The sequence below is a fragment of the Nicotiana tabacum genome, chromosome 2 (genome assembly GCF_000715075.1).
Source record: "Nicotiana tabacum cultivar K326 chromosome 2, ASM71507v2, whole genome shotgun sequence".
Classification (NCBI taxonomy): domain Eukaryota; kingdom Viridiplantae; phylum Streptophyta; class Magnoliopsida; order Solanales; family Solanaceae; genus Nicotiana; species Nicotiana tabacum.
In genome coordinates, this window is record NC_134081.1 from 87,271,465 (window position 1) to 87,291,245 (window position 19,781).

The following is a 19,781-nucleotide window of genomic DNA, read 5'->3' on the forward strand; positions in this document are numbered from 1 at the left end:
TCGTATCATATCTGTAGGATCTGAATAAATGCAATATCATTCGTTTCGTCATTTACTGCATTCTTTCTTTTCTATTCCATAGTTACCTGAACCACTTAACTCCGGCTTAATACCATATTACACCATCTTACCCCCTTTAGGGGAGTATTAACATGTAATGCTATGAAGACTTACTTATAAATATTTTACCTCTTCATCTTCGATGTCTTTTTACGTCTTTATTGACTCTTACTCGCCTTGCAGTAACCTTTATGTACCAAGGATAATTGAATATCTTACACACGACGATATCAGATACCTAGTGTAACTAGAACACTTAGTTCCTTAAGATTAAATTTGCTCAAAGTGCTTGCTTTAGGGAAGCGTCTTCCTGAGTGACCTTTAAAGGTTATTCTTTTGTTGTCGATTGTATTATTGCTGGAATACGATATTTGAAATTCTCTTGATGTCGACTATCATCACCTCATTCGATCCATAATTGATGTTCAGTTTATCTTGTTCACTAGCCCATGCTAATTTCTATTACTCCGGGGTCTAAATTTTTTGTTTTAGTAATCACGTTGGATGCACCAACTCATTTCTCGAAATGAGGATATGACTTTTGCCTATACTCTTTTATTGTCTCAAGACCTGTCACCTCTTGTTTTTTTCCTTCACTTGACTATAGACTCTGTCATCATATCATATTTTGATTTACCGTTATCAACCATTTATCACATCTTACTCATAATACTTCATTTATTCTCTTCTTATTCTCCTGCTAATACTTCTGTTTATCGCATTATTCTGAAAACTTCAACAAAACATTATTTCACTTTTAGCTCCCCTGGCTCAATCCACCATTTCGGGTTACTCTAACCCAAGCTGGATCTTGATATCCCATCCTTCTCTTAAACTATATATGTTAGCTCCCATAGGGCATAACTGAGATGGGTGTGGCCAGTACATACCTCTATTTTTGTTAAAGGTAACTTAGAATCCTTTTATTTCTCTGCCTGGCGTGGAAATTAGGACAATCTTCATTAACTAGGTACCCCGTACTCTTCTTCACCTTGCTTCTGTTACCTGTTGAAACTTATACTTTTACCTTCTGATACTCCCATGTCCTGCTATTCACGAGGTATGTTAGATATTCCCGTCTTAGGGTAAATGGGAAATTCGCACATATGGTAAGCATGATCTAATAGGGTCTCAAACAGGGCCACGTAGTCAAGAATTCTATCTCTAAAGAGGCGTGGCCGGCACCTGGTACCATACTCGACCCGAGCGTACCACTCTGTAATTGTGAACTCTAGAGGGGTAACCCTCAACCTAGGCCGATAAGGCCATATTCTGAATCATCTAAAAATATCGTCTCTATCATCTGAGGGGTAAACATACCCAAAAACTCATATATATATACAAAAACTCATATATATATATATATATATAAATGTGCAGGCTGACGAGGCCGCCATGAACATCTACTGATATACAAACTATACAGGACTTGTCTACAAGCCTCTAGAGATAGTTGAACTATATCATGGTCGGGACAGGGCCTCGACCTACCCATCAAACCTGTATATATATAAAAATCGGACTCCAAGGTCTAGACCTAGTAACTCCAGGGAAGTGGAGCTTACCAACCAAGATGATATTTGGCTCTATCTACTGGGAAGGTCTATCCATCTGTCTATCAGGACCTGCAGGCATGAAATGCAGCGTCCCCAGCAAAGGGACGTCAGTACAAAATAATGTACTGAGTATGTAAGGCAACAGAATAAACTGAAAGCTGAAACTAACTGATGATATAATAATTGAATGTAACTGGGAGTCAAAAATAATTTGAAGATATACTTACCTGCTGATACTGACTCAACTCTCTCCATATAGTATGTAAACTAGTTGTCCGGCCCTATAAGGCTCGGTATATGAAACCGCCCTGCCGTAGTAGGCTCGCTCATAGGTGCTCGGCCATACTAGGCTCTGTATCTCGGCCATTCTGGGCTCGCTCATAGGCGTTCGGCCACAGTAGGCTCGGTATATAACTTACCATCTGATCAGAGGTTGCCCAATAGGGGCCTGCCCACCGATTATAGCTCGATGGTGGTGAAAATACTGTAATACTATATATATATATATATAGACCCTCTGCTCTCTTCACTTAATATAGACAAAACTAAACTGAATATGAAGTCCCGATAAGGGATAATATTTTAACTTATGAGACTAGGATAGTGTATATAAATTCGGGAGTATATGGTGGTCGATGGTGGTAAAAAATACTGTAACACTGTATATATATATACTCTCTGCTCTCTTAGCTGAAATAAGACAATACTAAACTGAATATGAAGTCCCGATAAGGGAGAATACTGTAACTTCTGAGACTAGGATAATGTGAATAAATTCAGGAATACGAACTTCTCTTTATGCCTCGTTATCAAACTCATGTAGTTACGGGTTCATGCCAAAATGAAGAAAGGTTTAGCCTTAACATACCTTATCACAATCTTTCCAATCACCAACTTGAACTCGCCTCTTCTCACCTTAATCTACAACAACAATAATAATACTATCATTAAGTTACGAAAGGTACAACTAACGCACAACGAACGACAAGCTTATTTTGTTTTAAAACGGATAGCACCTCCCCTATAATCCTTACTTCCTCCAATTTCAAGATAACACCAACAACACCAAAAACAACAATAACAACATATATACATTATTTTCCAACCTTATGCACACCACATAATACTACAAAATAGCCCAACACACCCCAATCTTTTCATACACAAAATGACCATCGTAGTAGTGTCAACGACCCGAAAATGTTACGATGAACGACCAGCCCAACATCCTATATTTATGTGGTATTTATCCACATCCTTCCTCCTCCAAAACTCCACAAAATAGTAGTAAAACACGCAGCCCAACATCACCACAAAACAATCCACAAAACAATCCATAAAACAGTCCGCTACAAGTGAATAACTCGAACTCACGACTTCCGATCACCGTCCCGCGAGTTCTTACAAATATAGAATGACTGACTATGCATCTACAGCAGAAAAAAATGGATGAAAGAGAGCAGTAAACTTACCTTATTTGTTGGATAACTCTGCTCCTATCTTGGTTCTTCAAACTCTAGGCTTTACCTCTAATTAGAACTTGAAAGGGAGAGAAAATCAATTGGGATTTGTGGGAAATTTTTGGGAGGATTTTTGCAGATATTAAGTCTGGTTATTTTTCCCTATTATCAGCCTAATATATGAAGGGGGTATGCCTTTAAAAATTCCTCATTGAACGACCCGAACTGGCCCATTTTTAGACGACCCGAACAAGCCCAGTTTTGGATTCTCGTTTAAGCAAGTAGGTGACAGTCTGCGCAGTCTCGCAAAAATGTCCATATCTATCTACTATGATATCGTATTGACAAACAATTTAATGCATTGGAAAATAGACTCATAGATCTTTAATTATATGGGTTGAACACCCTATAACTCTACGTATATTGGGAGAAAATGGCAGTTACATTTGACCCAAAGTTTCAGTAAAACGTATGAACGTAACTTGTGATGACTTTCATCGACCTTTATTCCACCACTCGCTTGACTTCAAAACGTAACACACGACTATCATACGACTAACATAACTCATAACATAACCTCCTTATCATGTTAAACACCCTCATCTCACTCCAAAATTACATGCTATAACATTCCCAATTTGTCGATTTTCGACCAAACATTATTTTTTCCAATTCCTTTAGCTTCTAAGCCTTCCAACCATCTTTATGCTTGTTATTCACGATCTTCAATATTTGTAACCTTCTAGGTAACATGATTAACTTACTTTGTAAACTTTTCAAATATTATTTCATTTATGAGCTTACATCAATTGACTTACGACGTACTCGTACGTACGAAAACATGAGTTATAACACCGAGCCTCCAACACAACAACCTCAGCGGCTTTAGCTTCCAGTTCTGAGAGGCGAGCAACAGTTTGGTCCTGCTCGGCCAAAAGCTGATCCCGCATAGAGGTAGGTTCCTCCTTATCTCGAATCAACCTTTAGAGGCCCTCGGAAGCAAGAAAATTAGCCTGCAAAACGAAAAGTGCAAACTCAAAATACTACTATATCACAGACGGAAGAGATAACAAAGAAAACGAAGAATATACCACTACGGCATTGTGCATAGCATTGTTCAACAAACACTCTCCCGAGAGAGCCTGTATCTTTTTCCTATCTTTTTCTGAAGCCAAAGGCTTCAAATAGTTAGCAAGTTCCACCGACCGGGACAACAGATTGCATTCGGTAGAGACCGAGAGAGTAATGCTCCTCCTTCTTTGCGGATCTTCTGGGGGGTGACATAATTTTTCCCCAAGCTCCCATGAATTGGGGACTGGGGGAGAGGAACATCCTCTTCTAGGACAGCTGCGGCCGGTGAAGATGATGTAGCCGTTGCTGGTGGTAAATGAAGAGTTGGTGAAGAAGGAGATAAAGCTGATGGCATTGAAGAATGAGAAGTGGTTGCGGAAAGCGTAGTGCTGGTTGTTGGTTGCTAGTCAACCGAAGATGGCAGGGACCCGATACACAGCCTCACGGTACCGGGCGCAGCGACTGGGATTCGGAAGCGGGAATTGGCAATTTCCACCATCTCAAACTCCCCCAGAGCAACGAGGCATCGTCCTCGGTTGGTGTAACTAACTCAACAGATTGAGTAGTCTGTTGAGCTGAGGAAGGTTGTCATCTTCTATGTAGAGAAGCCCACTCCTCGCTAGCTTTTCTAATCAAGAAAAGTCTTTGACCATTTTATAAAAGCTAAAACAAAATAGGTCAGCGATGTGAGAATATGACGATGAAGTGGCCACTAATCAAGTTTCAACTTTCGAATTTGGACTTGCCAAGAGCATTAATACTTTCTTAAATTCTCAATTAATTGATTTGTTTAAGAAACAGATCTAGTACGTGGAATCCCTAAACCGCATGAATAACGTGGATAAATGTTTTAAAGTACTCCTGAGCTGTCTCATATTATCATAGGATATTAGTACTACTTTGTTACAATTATTTTTAGAAAAAAGTGAGTAGGATTTGTAACCACTCCGAGTTCACAAAGACACCTTTGATTATCTGGAATTGAGGGGGAACAAATAAAATTTTTAATAAAAAATTACCTAGTAACCCAAAATACCTTAATTTTTATATATCGTCATCAAGTTCAAAACTACGTAATAAAAGTTTTACTGCATTTCTAATTAGCAATTTAATAAATAACGCACTCAATAAAAGAAAATCTTATTAGTATAAAGTATTCAGACTATCCATTAAAGAGGAGGGAATATGAAGCACCGGGTTTAGGGGAATGGAACCCACAGCTGGTTTTATTGTAGTAATAAACTCGTAATTAATGGTTTTTAAAAATGTAGGGAAATAAGTGGCTCAGTAGGTAAATTCGGAATAATAATTGCACTAAAAGGTCTTAACTTATCATATTAATGCGTGAACCCCACAAATATAAAAGCCAAAGAAAAGTAGGAACTAGCCCCCCACCCCTCTCACTCACTACCCAGGCCCTGAGCAAAGGCACACTACTTTGTGCAGAAAACAGAGACAGCAGTAAAACCCTTCTTCCCTACGCGCCTCATTCTCACGCTCTTGCACGAGCTCTCCGAGTTGTAAGTTTACAGGTAGCTCTGGGCCCAACTAGATTAAAAATTTGAAATAAGACAAAGCAAAGTCGACAAAACTGTTTGAAAATCTCCCTAATCACATGTGGATAGATACAAAACCACCTCGGACTTTTGTACGAGAAGCACTAACAATTAGTTTTGTTATATTTGTGCTAATCTTATCAAAATTTCAATTTCCAAATTCAGTTAATATAGAGATGGAAGAGTTTCTTACCACTAATATATGAATTTACAAGTTTTTGATTCCTTATATGGTATGTGATATTTGCTTTGGAGTTTTATTAATTTGAATTCGTGCTGAAAAAATTTAGTTCGGTGAATAAAACACTATCTTATCAAAAATATTTTTTAAACTCGAGGATACTTATCAAGTAATCTTTGATGGTTAATTTGCAATTACTAATACATAACAAAGTAAGTAAGAAGATGATATAATCAGAAAAAATTAGATAAGTAAATAAATCTAAAAAGTGCTACTAACATTTATGAACATTGAGCTTCAATAACATATATTCTAATTTTATTAGAGCAATACGATCTAATATGCTAAAATAATATCGCTTACAATTTAATTAATATTTTTTAATATTGACAATACGATCTAATATATTAAAACAATCTCGATTATAATTTAATTTAAATAATATTTTTAAATATTGACCGCGCATCGCACATATATAACTACTAGTATATTCTAATTGCGCATGTGTGTCTGCACATAAATTTTATAATGTTATGCTTGTTATTAATGCATCACAGTTCCATCATAATGTTAGTACTATTTGAACTGTTAAACACCAAGCAATAAATAAGATTATAGTTACTATGTACTTACTTATAATAAATAACATATTTATTAGCAAAATAGTAGTAAAATAAATATTAATTTAGGTGGACTCATAAAGATCCAAATAAGAAATTCAACTGAAATAAATAAACTAAGGTGGATAACTTAAGGTGGCAGCTAGTTTGTTGTGTTGTGCGCGTGGTTAACAACTTAACATGTTAAGAATGTCACAACGCAACAGCATCGGTCTTCCCAGCTTCCTTTCTCTCTGTTTCTCTCTCACACACACACTGGGTACTGTGAAGTGTATTTATTAAAAAAGCTGCTCTTCGGCGGTCAGAATATATAAGTATATAAAATCCACCTAACAGTTTTTTGTGTAAAACACCCTTTTCCAAAATTAATCTCTTTTTATCTCTCTTTTCTGTATCCCCTTCCTGAGACTCAATCCATCCGTGCCCTAGATCCACAACCATGCTTTCTCCTCCACCCACTTTCTGTACTACTCTCACTTCAACATTCGTTTCTAGCTCTTCTCTTTTGAACCTATTGGCACAATTTTAGTGGCTGTACATTTTGTACTCTGTGTATATTACCTGTTTTCTTGGTTTTCCTTTGGTTCTTTGAATGACTGGTTATGTATGAGTCTAATGTTCTTGTTTAAAGCTGCTTGTTTTTATTTTGACAAGTGATTGTATTAACTGAGAAGTAGTGTTTTCTTGAAATGAAGAGGTTTATTGGCTAAAAAATTTGATTTTGGGAGGTGGGGTTGCTCTGTAGTAATTGGAAAGTGTGTGATCTTGATATTGAAGAGGATTTTATTGGCAAAAAGATTTGATTTTGGGAGGTGGGGTTGCTTTAATTTTGCTAAGTGGTTGGTCCCTAGTAATTGGAACGCGAGTTTTGTTGAAAATGAGGAGGTTTATTAGTGAAAAGATGTGATTTTGGGAGGTGGGGTTGAAGTGTTTGGTGCTTTTTAGTGTGATATTTGGGATGGGGTGTGTTTGTGGTAAGCCCTCTGCCATTGAAGACAGTAGAGATAGTCCAAGGGACAGGTTGTCAAGTAAAAATGCTGCAACTTTGAGAGGGCCAAGGGCTGGTTCATCAAGAAGGGAGGACGCAGCTTATAGGGTTAAAGATCGCTTGGATAGCATTGATGGGAAGGCAATGCTGATTGATAAACAAGTAAATGGTTCTGTAAGATTGCAGGGTGATAATTATGAGAGGAAAAGGGAGAAGCAAGAGTTTATTGTTGCTACACATCATCCTGGAATTGGGATATTACCTAAAGGGAGTGAAGGGGAACAGGTTGCTGCTGGATGGCCACCTTGGCTTGCTGCTGTTGCTGGTGAAGCTATCAGAGGATGGGTGCCGAGGCGAGCTGATTCTTTTGAGAAGTTGGATAAAGTATGCACCTTTAATTTTGTGTCTCTGACTATTCATTCTACTGTAGAAACTCCAAGCATTTCTGAGAATTGTCACATAATTGTCTCTTTCTCCCTCCCCCACAAGAGTGAATCTTTACTTTCTGACAATTCATGTACTAGTGTTGTGCTAATTATCCGAAAAAGGGGAAATGTTCCACTTCAGCACTGAGTTGGAGCTGGAAGATTTTGGGTGCATGGTATAGCCAATATCTTCTGATATAAATCTAGGAAATGGGCAAGAAATTAATCTGTTTTTCCAATATGGTAATCCTACCCACTTTTGTCCATTTGGTGGTTCGAGCCTCAACTTCATAGTTGGAGGCTTAGGGCTTTTCCCATTGAGCTATTCCTCAGTTGTCAAGGCACAGCATTAATTTAGACATATCTTCATAATGTGAGTTTTGGATAGCTGTGCAGGTTGGATTCGGCTGATTCAGTTGTTTCAGATATCATGAACAACTCACCTCTTCTTCTTTTAAATTTAAGTATCTGGTCATATGATAATCCTAGAAAATTGCTACTGTTTACTGTCACAGCTATTCTGCAATACTAGCATACCAGTGCTCAACTAGTATTCTCACGGGAAGATTTTATGCCTTTGTTAGTTTCGAATGGAGTGGCTAAAAAATTGTATGAATTGTTTACTTTTTGATATACTTGATGCGTGAATGAGGCTAACTTGATAATTGGTATTATGGCTCCATAGATTGGTCAGGGCACCTACAGCAATGTTTACCGTGCTCGTGATCTTGATCAAGGGAAGATCGTCGCTTTGAAGAAAGTGAGATTTGATAACCTAGAACCTGAGAGTGTTCGGTTCATGGCGAGGGAGATTCACATACTACGGAGGCTTGATCATCCAAACATAATAAAATTAGAAGGTTTAGTTACTTCTAGGATGTCTTGCAGCCTATACCTTGTATTTGAGTACATGGAGCATGATTTGGCAGGGCTAGCGTCACACCCTGGTCTTAAGTTTACTGAGTCACAGGTATTTGAATTTGCTTTCAGTATCTACCCATTTAATGTTTTTGCAAAATACATTATTCTCTTTCACCAAGTAAACTTTTACCGCTGAAAATCCTGATAGTCAGACCTTCGACTTGTATTTACATCAACAGAGATGCTCATTTGGCTTCCTGTTGTGAGATTGTGTTCTTGCATGAATAATAAATATGCCTCTGAATTTGCTCAGTTTTTGTATCACCTGTTCATGAAGAAGGAAGAGCTTGGTTCTCTTTCTCTTTTCATTTGATTAATTCTTTTTCCAGGGTTTATTCTGTTTGTTCACCTAAGTGGAAAATCGTATTTGCCTTTTGGTAGGTCAAATGTTACATGCAGCAACTTTTACGTGGACTTGATCATTGTCACAGTCGTGGTGTTCTACATCGTGATATAAAAGGCTCCAACCTTTTAATTGACAATAATGGCATATTGAAGATTGCTGATTTTGGTCTTGCTAGCTTTTTCGATCCGCATCAAAGCCAGCCTCTCACTAGCCGTGTAGTGACTCTCTGGTATCGGCCTCCCGAACTGCTACTCGGTGCTACTTACTATGGGACTGCTGTGGATTTGTGGAGCACTGGTTGCATACTTGCGGAACTTTATGCTGGCAAGCCGATAATGCCTGGGAGAACAGAGGTATGTTTTTAGCTAATCTTTTGGATTTTTTGTATAGTACCCATTTTACTGATATCGAAATAAAATACACCAATGTCCCACGGTTGAAAGGAATCAAATATAGTCAGGGTCATTTGAGCTCATAGGTTCAATGCACCAGTGAGACCAAATTGTGGAGTTTGTACTGTCATTTGCTTGAGGTCAAATGTCATTTGCTGGACCCTGTTTTCTGGTTCTTGATGCTGGCGGCATATAAGACAGTTCTTTGCGAAATCAGTCAGTAAATCACCCTTCATTTTAGAGAAGGTTTAAAACCATTTTCAATATAGAAAATTATACCAACCCTGAGAATGTTGAAGCATCCTATTGGCGCATATTTATTTAAAATACCTTAAACATCTTACTTAGAGTGCCTCTATGATACAAGTGAGTTAGGATGTGAACTGCAGCATATTCTTTTGTTCGTACTTGGTAGTTGGTATTGCCATGGTCGACTTCAGCTTCGAAATGTAAGTAGCGCTTCATTGCTTGATTCAAAAAGTTGTAGTGGCTTCTTTGGAAGCTAGCCGATGGTTAGTATTGCAGTGCACGACAAATTGTTCTTGGCTCATGGATGATAGTTTTTCATTTTTTCACTACCTGGTAGCTGGAGTTACCCTTGGAAGTTTGAGAATGTGAATGATTTTGGTGCTTCTTTAATATTGAAATGCGAGGAAGTTGCTCGACTGTGTGATTTTGACGCGTCTTTGAAAGGTTAGGATGCCATAGGTGTTGTAGCATATGGTCTTGTATACTTCTTTTGAAGCTCGTTTACTCATTAATCATTGTTGATCCTTTGTCATCCTGTTAGTTGCATCATGCAGTCTGATATGATGAACAGTTGATGGTAGTTTGAACTTTCTCTGACAGGGAATATTAGTTGTCTTTACTCGACATTATTGGCCTGTTACTTATATCTGCAATTATTTTCTTTTGTATAACTATCATCGTTGTCCATCTATTAATCATGCATTCTAGTTTAATATGTCGATAAAAACAAAGTGCATAATCTGTGCTGTAGGTTGAGCAGCTTCATAAGATCTTCAAACTGTGTGGATCACCTTCTGAGGAGTACTGGAGGAAATCGAGGTTGCCCCATGCAACAATCTTCAAGCCCCAACAACCTTATCGGCGTTGTGTTGCGGAAACATTTAAAGAGTTTCCTGCACCAGCACTAGCACTCATAGAAACCTTACTTTCCATAGATCCTGCCGATCGTGGGTCATCAGCCTCTGCCTTGAAGAGTGAGGTAAAGATCAAATCTTTTAAAGAGTTGTTTGGCTGTAAATAATATTTCTTTATATGCAAATACTGAACTTCAGTATTTGCAATTTGTATCAAAAGGTCATGTCACTTTATCCGAGCTGAACTGTCTTGTGTTGTCAGACACTTATTTGACGGCAGTGCTTCCTTGGTGCTTTATCTTGATTATTACGTTTATCTGTTCTCTTCATCCATTTTGATGCTATGGAGCCCGAATGGCCATGATTAGACAACGATTGGCAAAATTTCAAAATTTTGATTATCCAACCTGCTTCATTTCAGTTCTTTACAACAAAGCCGCTCCCTTGTGATCCTTTGAGCTTGCCAAAATATCCTCCGAGCAAGGAATTTGATGCTAAAGTGCGGGATGAAGAAGCTCGAAGGTAATGCAGTTTAGCAGAAAACATAAATATGCTTTTGCTAGCTTCTTACTGCATGTGCTCCAGAATTGTCAGTTACAAATGGGCTTTAAGACATAATTGATGTTGTGGTGGTTGATGTGCTCCCATTTATATGCTGATGATAAATGCTTTTTTTAGGCAAGCGGCAGCTGGAAACAAGGGTCCCAGATATGACCTAGAAAGGAGAGGAACAAGAGAATCGCGTGCAGTCCCTGCACCCGAAGCCAATGCTGAATTAGTTTCGTCTATGCAGGTAATTTTTTATGATAACTTGTTGACATTGATATGCTCATGGGGTAAAATACTACTTTCTATGAGTCACTGACCTTGGAGTCCCGTGAAATTACTCTATATCACTTAACAACTTGTCACAACAGTCAATTTTTTTCCTTTTTTGGTGGGTGCTTGGGAAGAGGAAGTGGTGCATACTGCATCTAGTCATTTAACCTTTAAAACATGAGAGTATGGAGGAGAAAAGGGATTGATCAATTGGTAAATGCCAGTAAAATTGCACGCCGGCAATGTAGAAAGGAGTACTCTGCATATTAGTATGTTCGATGACCTTTTTCCTCACTCTGTAGCATTACAACGGCTTAAGCTTTGTGGTGTTCAGAGATTAATAGCCCATTTAAATGCGTACTTCTGTTCATGGGCTTCATTCTGAGTTTATGCTTTTTTCTGGTATTCCAATTATCTAGTCTTGTGCCTATCCTTAACTTGTCCCATTCAAACCTTGAAACTACAATTTTTGTTAATTCTCTTCTGTATTAATGTGGTTTGGCCTCTATGCAGAAAAGGCAAGGTCAATCCAATTCAAAAAGCAGAAGTGAGATGTTCAACTCTCATCAGGAAGAAGTTGCATCTGGTTTTCCAATTGATCCCCCTCGACCATCTCAGGTTGTGGAAGAAGCAAGCAATGATCCTCAGGCGCAGCTGCATAAGCGAGGTTCACATTCCGGGCCATTGGCTCACCGAGCTGCCTGGGCAAAAGCTGGAAAGAATATGGAAGATGCCCCGAAACTCTCTGTTGCGGATTTGTCAGCTATGTCCGGTCTAGTCGCTGCAAGGAGAAGCATGTTCTCTGAAGACCGGCCAGACAAGTCTGGTCCACATAAACAAGAGGCTCCTAAACTTATAGCCAGGTTTCCTGGATCATTCAAAGAGGTTTCACATTCCGCGATGAAACAAGAGCAGAAAACTCATTCACTTGCGAGCTCACATCAAAATGAGGACGGTAGAACTAGCAACAATGATCCTGTTCTTGTAAGAAGCCTATCAACCTATTCACATTATATATTTTCGCAACTATGATGGTTTTAGCCGTGGTCTGATTTGCTCATTTTTCATGTTCAGCTGGGATATGGATCAAAAGGCAACAAAATTCACTATTCTGGGCCACTACTAGTTCCATCAGGCAAAATGGATCAGATGTTGAAAGATCACGATCGCCATGTCCAAGAAGCTGTAAGACGGGCACGCTTGGACAAGGCAAAAGCTAAGAAAATTCAGATTGAAGGGAACCAATTATCAGCCAATTCATTATTTGTTTCTGGCCGTTGACTTTCTACTGCAAGCGAAGCGGCTAAGAACAGCGAAAAAAGAGAAGCGACTATAGAAAATCATAGTTAGTAGTACTTATTATCTTGTAAAATGAGTTAATTTGAAAAGGGTGAGGGGAATTTGTATAGAGGTTGTTTAAGGATAGCATGGGGCGGTTTTTAGCCATTTGTAGAAGAATTTATTAGGAAAATCTCATGTTCTTCTGCTATTAAAATATCTTACTCTTTCTAGACATTGAGTCATTCTTGAAGTTATCTCCACCCTTCACTACTAAGATCCCAAAGCTATTCAAATTTGCAACACCAATACTTGCCTTCATTGGATCAGAATATAAACCTACATCTGTGAACAATAGTCTTGATACTCAAACGACTTTGACACAATTTCAGTGGGTTCTAACATTTAATTTCTTGATTAAAATACCAATAGTTTCTAGTTTTTCAATCTGCTACATAATGTTAACACTCAATTTAATTAACTCAGATCACGATAACGTTTAATATTTGAGATCAACTGATACCACTGTATACGGGTAAAATCGGGGAAGAAGACGGAAGAAGGGCACGTACGGAGTCTTTCGTACCGAGATCCATGAAAGGTAAATGATGTGCTCATCGTCGGGCGTGATAAAGCAATGCTGCCCGGACCCAAAACGATCTCTAAGAGTTCATGAAATATGGCAAATGGTTACGCACGGCTAACAAAGGACAGTGATATCCGTACCTAACTGGATATCACGGTGCAGATCTCGCTCGATGTCGGTTACAGATCAGTAATTAACGAGAAATGGGGATTTTTACCCTTTTTAGACTTGTACTAGGGATGAAACTCTCCTACTATATATATGGGAAGTTTTTCTTTGATAAGACACACTGTAACACGCAAACCAAGGAAATACAAATTCATTTTTTCTGCTTTCTATCTATTGCAAAGTTCTTACTTTACTGTTGTTCTTCATTCACAATTGGCTCCGAACCAAGGGTCCGATCGACGGCAAAACTATTGTTTAACCTAAGTTCGAGTTGGGTCGTAATATTACAATTGGTTTGATTATTCATTTTGTCTTTAACTCGTTTATCTAATATCCTTGATTATTTGTGTTGAATCAATCCATATATCCTTAAAACCGCGTACAAATTTAATTGTTATCCGTTTTAAGGGTAAACAGTTTGGTGCCCACCGTGGGGCTAAGGATAATAGTGGTGATTTGATACAAATCTCCATAACACACTCTATTTTACGCTTGTTCTTTAAAGTCTAATTTCATGTTAGTTTAAAATGTCAAATTCTCAATCTGCCCACTTGAACGTTGACGATGAGTCTGGCCATCATGGCGAAAACAACAATCTGGTGCCTAGCAATAAGGTACCTCATGTTGATCCCACCGGAGTCCCAGTTGCCGATCCGGTCGATGCTAACTCACAGGTGGCCATCGATGTCAACCTGCCAACTAATCCCCAAAACAGCATTTGCGGGGGACCCCGACCAACAACTTGAGAAGCACCCGAAGGCGAAGGCGATGGGGTAAGCCTACGGCTAATCTTCGAAATGTTACAGGCTCAACAGGCGGCGATAGCGCAACTACAAAATCAATGCCACGCCCCCAGCAGAGTTGAGCCCGAATAATCCCGGAAAAACATCCAAAAAAATGAACAGATCACCGAGAGACCGGGTGAAGCTGAGTCCAGGGGTCATCCCGAAATAATGAAAATGCTTGAAACATTAACGAAGCTAGTGGAGTCAGGTGAAAAGAAAATTGAGGCCAATGACAAAAAGATGGAAACATACAATTCCAGGGTCGATCAAATCCCGGGAGCACCCCCGATATTGAAAGGGACGGATTCCAAGAAGTTTATCCAGAAGCCTTTACCTCCGAGCGCGGCATCAAAGCCAATACCAAAGAGGTTTCATATGCCTGATATCCCTAAATATAACGGAACCACTGATCCAAGTGAGCATGTGACCTCCTATACATGTGCAATCAAAGGGAACAACTTGGAAGATGATGAGATCGAATCGGTGTTACTGAAAAAGTTTGGGGAGACCTTGTCCAAAGGAGCGATGATATGGTATCACAACTTACCCCCTAATTTCATTGACTCGTTTGCCATGCTTACAGATGCTTTCGTGAAAGCCCATGCCGGGGCCATCAAGGTCGAGACCAGAAAGTCTGACCTTTTCAAGGTTAAACAAAGAGACAACGAGATGCTCAGGGAGTTCGTGTCAAGGTTCCAAACAAAACGAATGGACCTGCCTTCGGTTGTAGATGATTGGTCCATTTAGGCATTCGCTCAAGGGATTAACCTTCGAAGCTCCTTGGCTTCACAACAACTGAAACAAAATTTGGTAGAGTACCTCACAGTGACTTGGTCCGACGTCCACAACAGGTACCAGTCGAAGATCACGGTCGAGGACGACCAACTCGGTGCCCCTTCTGGGTCTGTTTATCCCATCAGGGTCGACGACAGGTCTAAGAGAGCTGTCGATCATGAGCCAAGGCCGGTCAGGATTGGTGCCAACCATACAGCGTGGACCGAAGGAGAAATAGGTCCAGGCGTCACCCCATCAGGAACGAGAAGAGAAGCGACTGAGGGCCCAGTAGCCGAGGTCATATGAGCCAAAATTGGTTTTGACAGGCTGCTCGGGGGTAGGGGAAGCACCAAGATTATCAGAGTATAACTTCAACGTTGATGCTGCCAGCATCGTATCAGCCATCGGGCGCATCAAGGAGACCAAATAGCCTCGACCATTACAGTCTGACCCTACCCAAAGAGATCCTAACATGATGTGTAAGTATCACAACACTCATGGCCACAGGACCGAGGATTGCCGATAATTGAGAGAAGAAGTTACCCGGTTGTTCAATAACGGGCCGAACAAGAGGAGCCTCAACACTTCATCAACATGATCATTGTAGGGGCCGATGTCCCCCAAAGGCCAATCATAAAGTGCACTAAAGTATCTATCACAAGGGAAAAACGCACCCGAGATTATGTCCCGGAGGGAACCATTTCGTTCAGCGACGAGGATGCCGAGATCATCGTACAACTTCACAATGATGCTCTAGTAATATCCGTACTTATCAATAAATCTCGAGTTAAACGTGTGTTGATTGATCCAGGTAGCTCAGACAACATCATCAGATCAAGGGTCGTAGAGCAATTGGGGTTACAAGACCAAATAGTGCCGTCAGTCTGGGTGTTGAACGAATTTAATACGACATACGAAACCACTAAAGAGGAGATAATCCTGTCAGTGAACACCACCGGGACGATCCAAGAGACAAAGTTCTACGTGATCGAAGGGGACATAAGGTACAACGCCCTATTCGGAAGGCCGTGGGTTCACAATATGAGGGCAGTACCTTCGACCTTGCACCAGACATTGAAGTTCCCTACACCGGGTGGAGTCAAGACGGTCTATGTAGAGTAGCCGGCCGCAAAGGAGATGTTCGCAGTCGACAAGGTAATTTCGGTACCCGCAGTTTCGACATCAAGAGACACAGAGCCAACTAGAAAATAAGAAATTAAATAGCAATCACCGATGCTGGTCTCAGCCGAACCGGAGGAACGAGGAGTAGATGAGGAGGATGATTACGAAGTTCCGAGATCGTTCATAGCTCCTGATGATACCGACGCCACCAAATCGACGGTCGAAGAGTTGGATCAAGTCATATTGATCGATAACCTACTGGATCGAAAGGTATACCTGGGCACGGGGTTAACCCCCGAACTGAGGAAAAAACTCATTAATTTTCTTAAAGCTAACATTGACTGTTTCGCTTGGTCCTATCTTGACATGACATGGATCCCACAGAAGATAACCACTCATAAGCTGAGTTTGGACCCGAAGTACCATGCGGTTAAACAGAACCGCAGTACGAGGTCAAACATGCGTTCATCAAGGACGAGGCATCCAAACTCTTTAAAATAGGGTGAATTCGGGAAGTTAAATACCCGGACTGGTAAGCTAACGTAGTAGTAGTACCTAAAAAAGAGAATAAACTAAGAATGTGTGTAGATTACAAAGATCTAAATAAGGCATGCCCCAAGAATTATTTCCTATTGCCTAACATCGATCGGATGATCGACACGACGATCGGGCATGAAATGCTCAACTTTCTTGATACCTATTCCGGGTACAACCAAATTCGGATGGACCGAGACGATCAAGAAAAGACTTCTCTCATCACTAAATTTGGAACCTACTGTTATAATGTAATATCGTTCGGATTAAAGAACACCGGTCCTACCTATCAACGCTTAGTAAATCGGATGTTCGAAGAAGAGATAGGAAAATCAATGGAAGTTTATATTAACGACATGTTAGTCAAGTCCTTGCGAGCAGAGTACCATTTGAAACATTTGCAGAAGACCTTCGACATACTGAATAAATACAATATGAAGCTGAACCCAGAGAAGTGCGTATTCGGGGTCAGATCGGGAAAGTTCCTCAGGTTCATGGTATCCAGTCGAGGGATCGAGATCAACCCCAAAAAAATCAAAGACATAAAGGACATCATCGTGGTGGAAAACGTCAAGGCCGTTCAAAGGTTTACAGGGCGTATAGCCGCCCTGGGACGATTCATATCGAGGTCCTTGGACAAAAGCCATCGATTCTTCTCACTGTTAAAAAAAAAGAATAATTTTTCTTGGACCCCAGAATGCCAGCAAGCTTTAGAAGGGCTAAAAGCCTTGGGGCTGAGGTGATCTAAGCTAAGTGCGACTCCCTCCTCGTGGTAAATCAAGTTAACGGGATGTTCAAAGTAAAAGAAGAATGGATGCGAAGGTACTTAGACAAATTAGAGGTACGCTGCATCAATTTAGGGAATTGACCCTGCAACACATACCCCGAGATCGGAACAACGTGGTCGATGCTTTGGCTAACTTTGGGGTCGTCAGTCGATGCCGATGAATTTAGTTCAGGAACAGTAGTGAAGCTCATGAAGTCAGTGATAGAATAAGGGCACGCCGAAGTAAACTCAACGAGTTTAAATTGGGATTGGTGAAACAAGTACATAGACTACTTGAAGACCGAAAAATTGTCCTCGGATCCCAAATAATCGAGAGCCTTGCGTATCAAGGCTGCCAGATTTAGCTTGGTCGAAGACGCATTGTTCAGGATAACCTTCGACGGGCCACTAGTCAGATGCTTGGGACTGGGAGAGACTGAATACGCCTTGAGAGAAGTTCATGGAGGCATTTGCGGGAACCATTCGGGGGCAGTATCTTTGGTTCGGAAACTAATCAGGGCCGACTATTACTGGACCAAAATGGAGACAGATGCGAAGGACTTTGTACGAAATGCAATGACTGCCAGAGACACGCTTCGATAATCCATCAACTGGGAGAAATGCTCCACTCGGTTTTGTCCCCGTGACCATTTATGAAGTGGGGAATGGACATCGTCGGTCCCCTACCATGGGCACCTGGTAAAGCTCAATTCATACTATTCGTGACCGTTTATTTTTTCAAATGGGTCGAGGCTCAAGCGTTCGAAAACGTTTGGGAGAAAGAAGTCATTGACTTCATCTGGGACCACATAATATGTCGAGTTGGGATACCGGCCGAGATCGCAGCGATAATGGAAACAAATTCATTGGCAGCAAGGTAAATAAAATTTTCAAAGATCACAAGATCAAGAAGATACTATCAACACCTTATCACCCTAGTGGAAATGGGCTGGTAGAATCAACAAATAAGACCATACTTCAAAACCTGAAAAAGAGGTTGACCGGTGCGAAAGTGAAGTGGGAGGAGATCCTGCCCGAAGTCCTATGGGTATACCGTACTACTTCGAAATCTAGCACCAGGGCCACCCCGTTTTTATTGATTTACGGAGCCGAAGCCTTAATACCAGTCGAGGTGGGAGAACCAAGCTTCAGGTTCCAATACGCGATAGAAGAGCCAAATGGTGAGGCCATGATCACGAGCCTTGAACTATTAGATGAAAGGTGGGAGGTCGATTTGGTCCGGTTGGCCACCCAGAAACAGCGAATAGAAAGGTATTACAACCGAAGAGCCAGCCTCCGACACTTTCAAGTCGAGGACTTGGTGTTGAGGAAAGTGGCAGTACACACCAAGAACCTGAATGAAGGGAAGCTGAGACCGAATTGGGAAGAACCATATCAAGTTGTCGGAGTAACCGGCAAAGGCTCGTACAAACTCAAAGCGGGAAACGGCGTACAACTGCCGAACAAGAGTGCAACGCATTAAAGCGGTACTATTGCTAAGGTATGAACTCAATTACTTTTTAATCATGTTATAAATCAGACTAACATATGCAGGTAAACGGCCAAGGACGGATATGGCTATTAGGTCTGAAAGCACGCGTTGTACTCTTTTTTCCTTGAAGCGGTTTTGTCCCAAAGTAATTTTTTCGGTAAGATTTTTAACGAGGCAATAGTAAAATATGCTATCTTAGATGCGAAGACCGGTTTCAAATCGGAGTCAACGATCGTTCGCTTCAGGTCAACATTATCCGAGCCTTCACAAGTTCGATCTCGAATACTGGGGGCCATTACCCTCGGATTAAGGTTTTAGCAAGGGAAAAAGAAAACTGTGTGTGCTAAAAGCTAAGGCTTGGTGGTTAGGATTCATTGTAAGGGCTAAACGGTCGTATGAACCGTGCCCACATAGTCCACTCTTGCCATGGCACACGTTTTTTTTTTACGCTTTCGATTGTATACCTTGCATACTAAGAAATAAAAGAAACTTCTACTTTGCTACTGTGCGTTTTTGCTTCTTCGATCCCGGCCCACGGGCTACCCCTACTCGGGGACTGTCGCCCGAAGAAGATTCGGACGACCCGGGTTACCAAATCCCGAAAGCACCAAACCTATTAGGCGGTGCCCAAATATAAAAGGCTACGACCACCCTTAAAATGGCTCGGAGACGTCCGAAATCCGTAACTAGAAAGTAAGGCCTTTACGAAAATTCAAAATCTACTAAAAGGTTACCCTCGACAGAAACATCGCCTAAAAACACTTTAGCATCTTAAAAA

General features: G+C 40.5%; 1 protein-coding gene across 1 annotated transcript; it reads left to right on the forward strand.

Moving 5' to 3' along the window:
* The first annotated feature begins 6,667 nt into the window (after window positions 1-6,667).
* On the forward strand, window positions 6,668-13,050 carry LOC107768012 (putative serine/threonine-protein kinase At1g54610). The gene is made up of 8 exons (XM_016587110.2): window positions 6,668-7,876; window positions 8,603-8,887; window positions 9,220-9,537; window positions 10,577-10,804; window positions 11,101-11,201; window positions 11,358-11,472; window positions 12,012-12,482; window positions 12,573-13,050. Exons 1-8 carry the CDS (start codon window positions 7,463-7,465, stop codon window positions 12,777-12,779), a joined length of 2,139 nt encoding a protein of 712 aa, XP_016442596.1. The 5' UTR covers window positions 6,668-7,462; the 3' UTR covers window positions 12,780-13,050.
* Window positions 13,051-19,781: the final 6,731 nt, after the last annotated feature.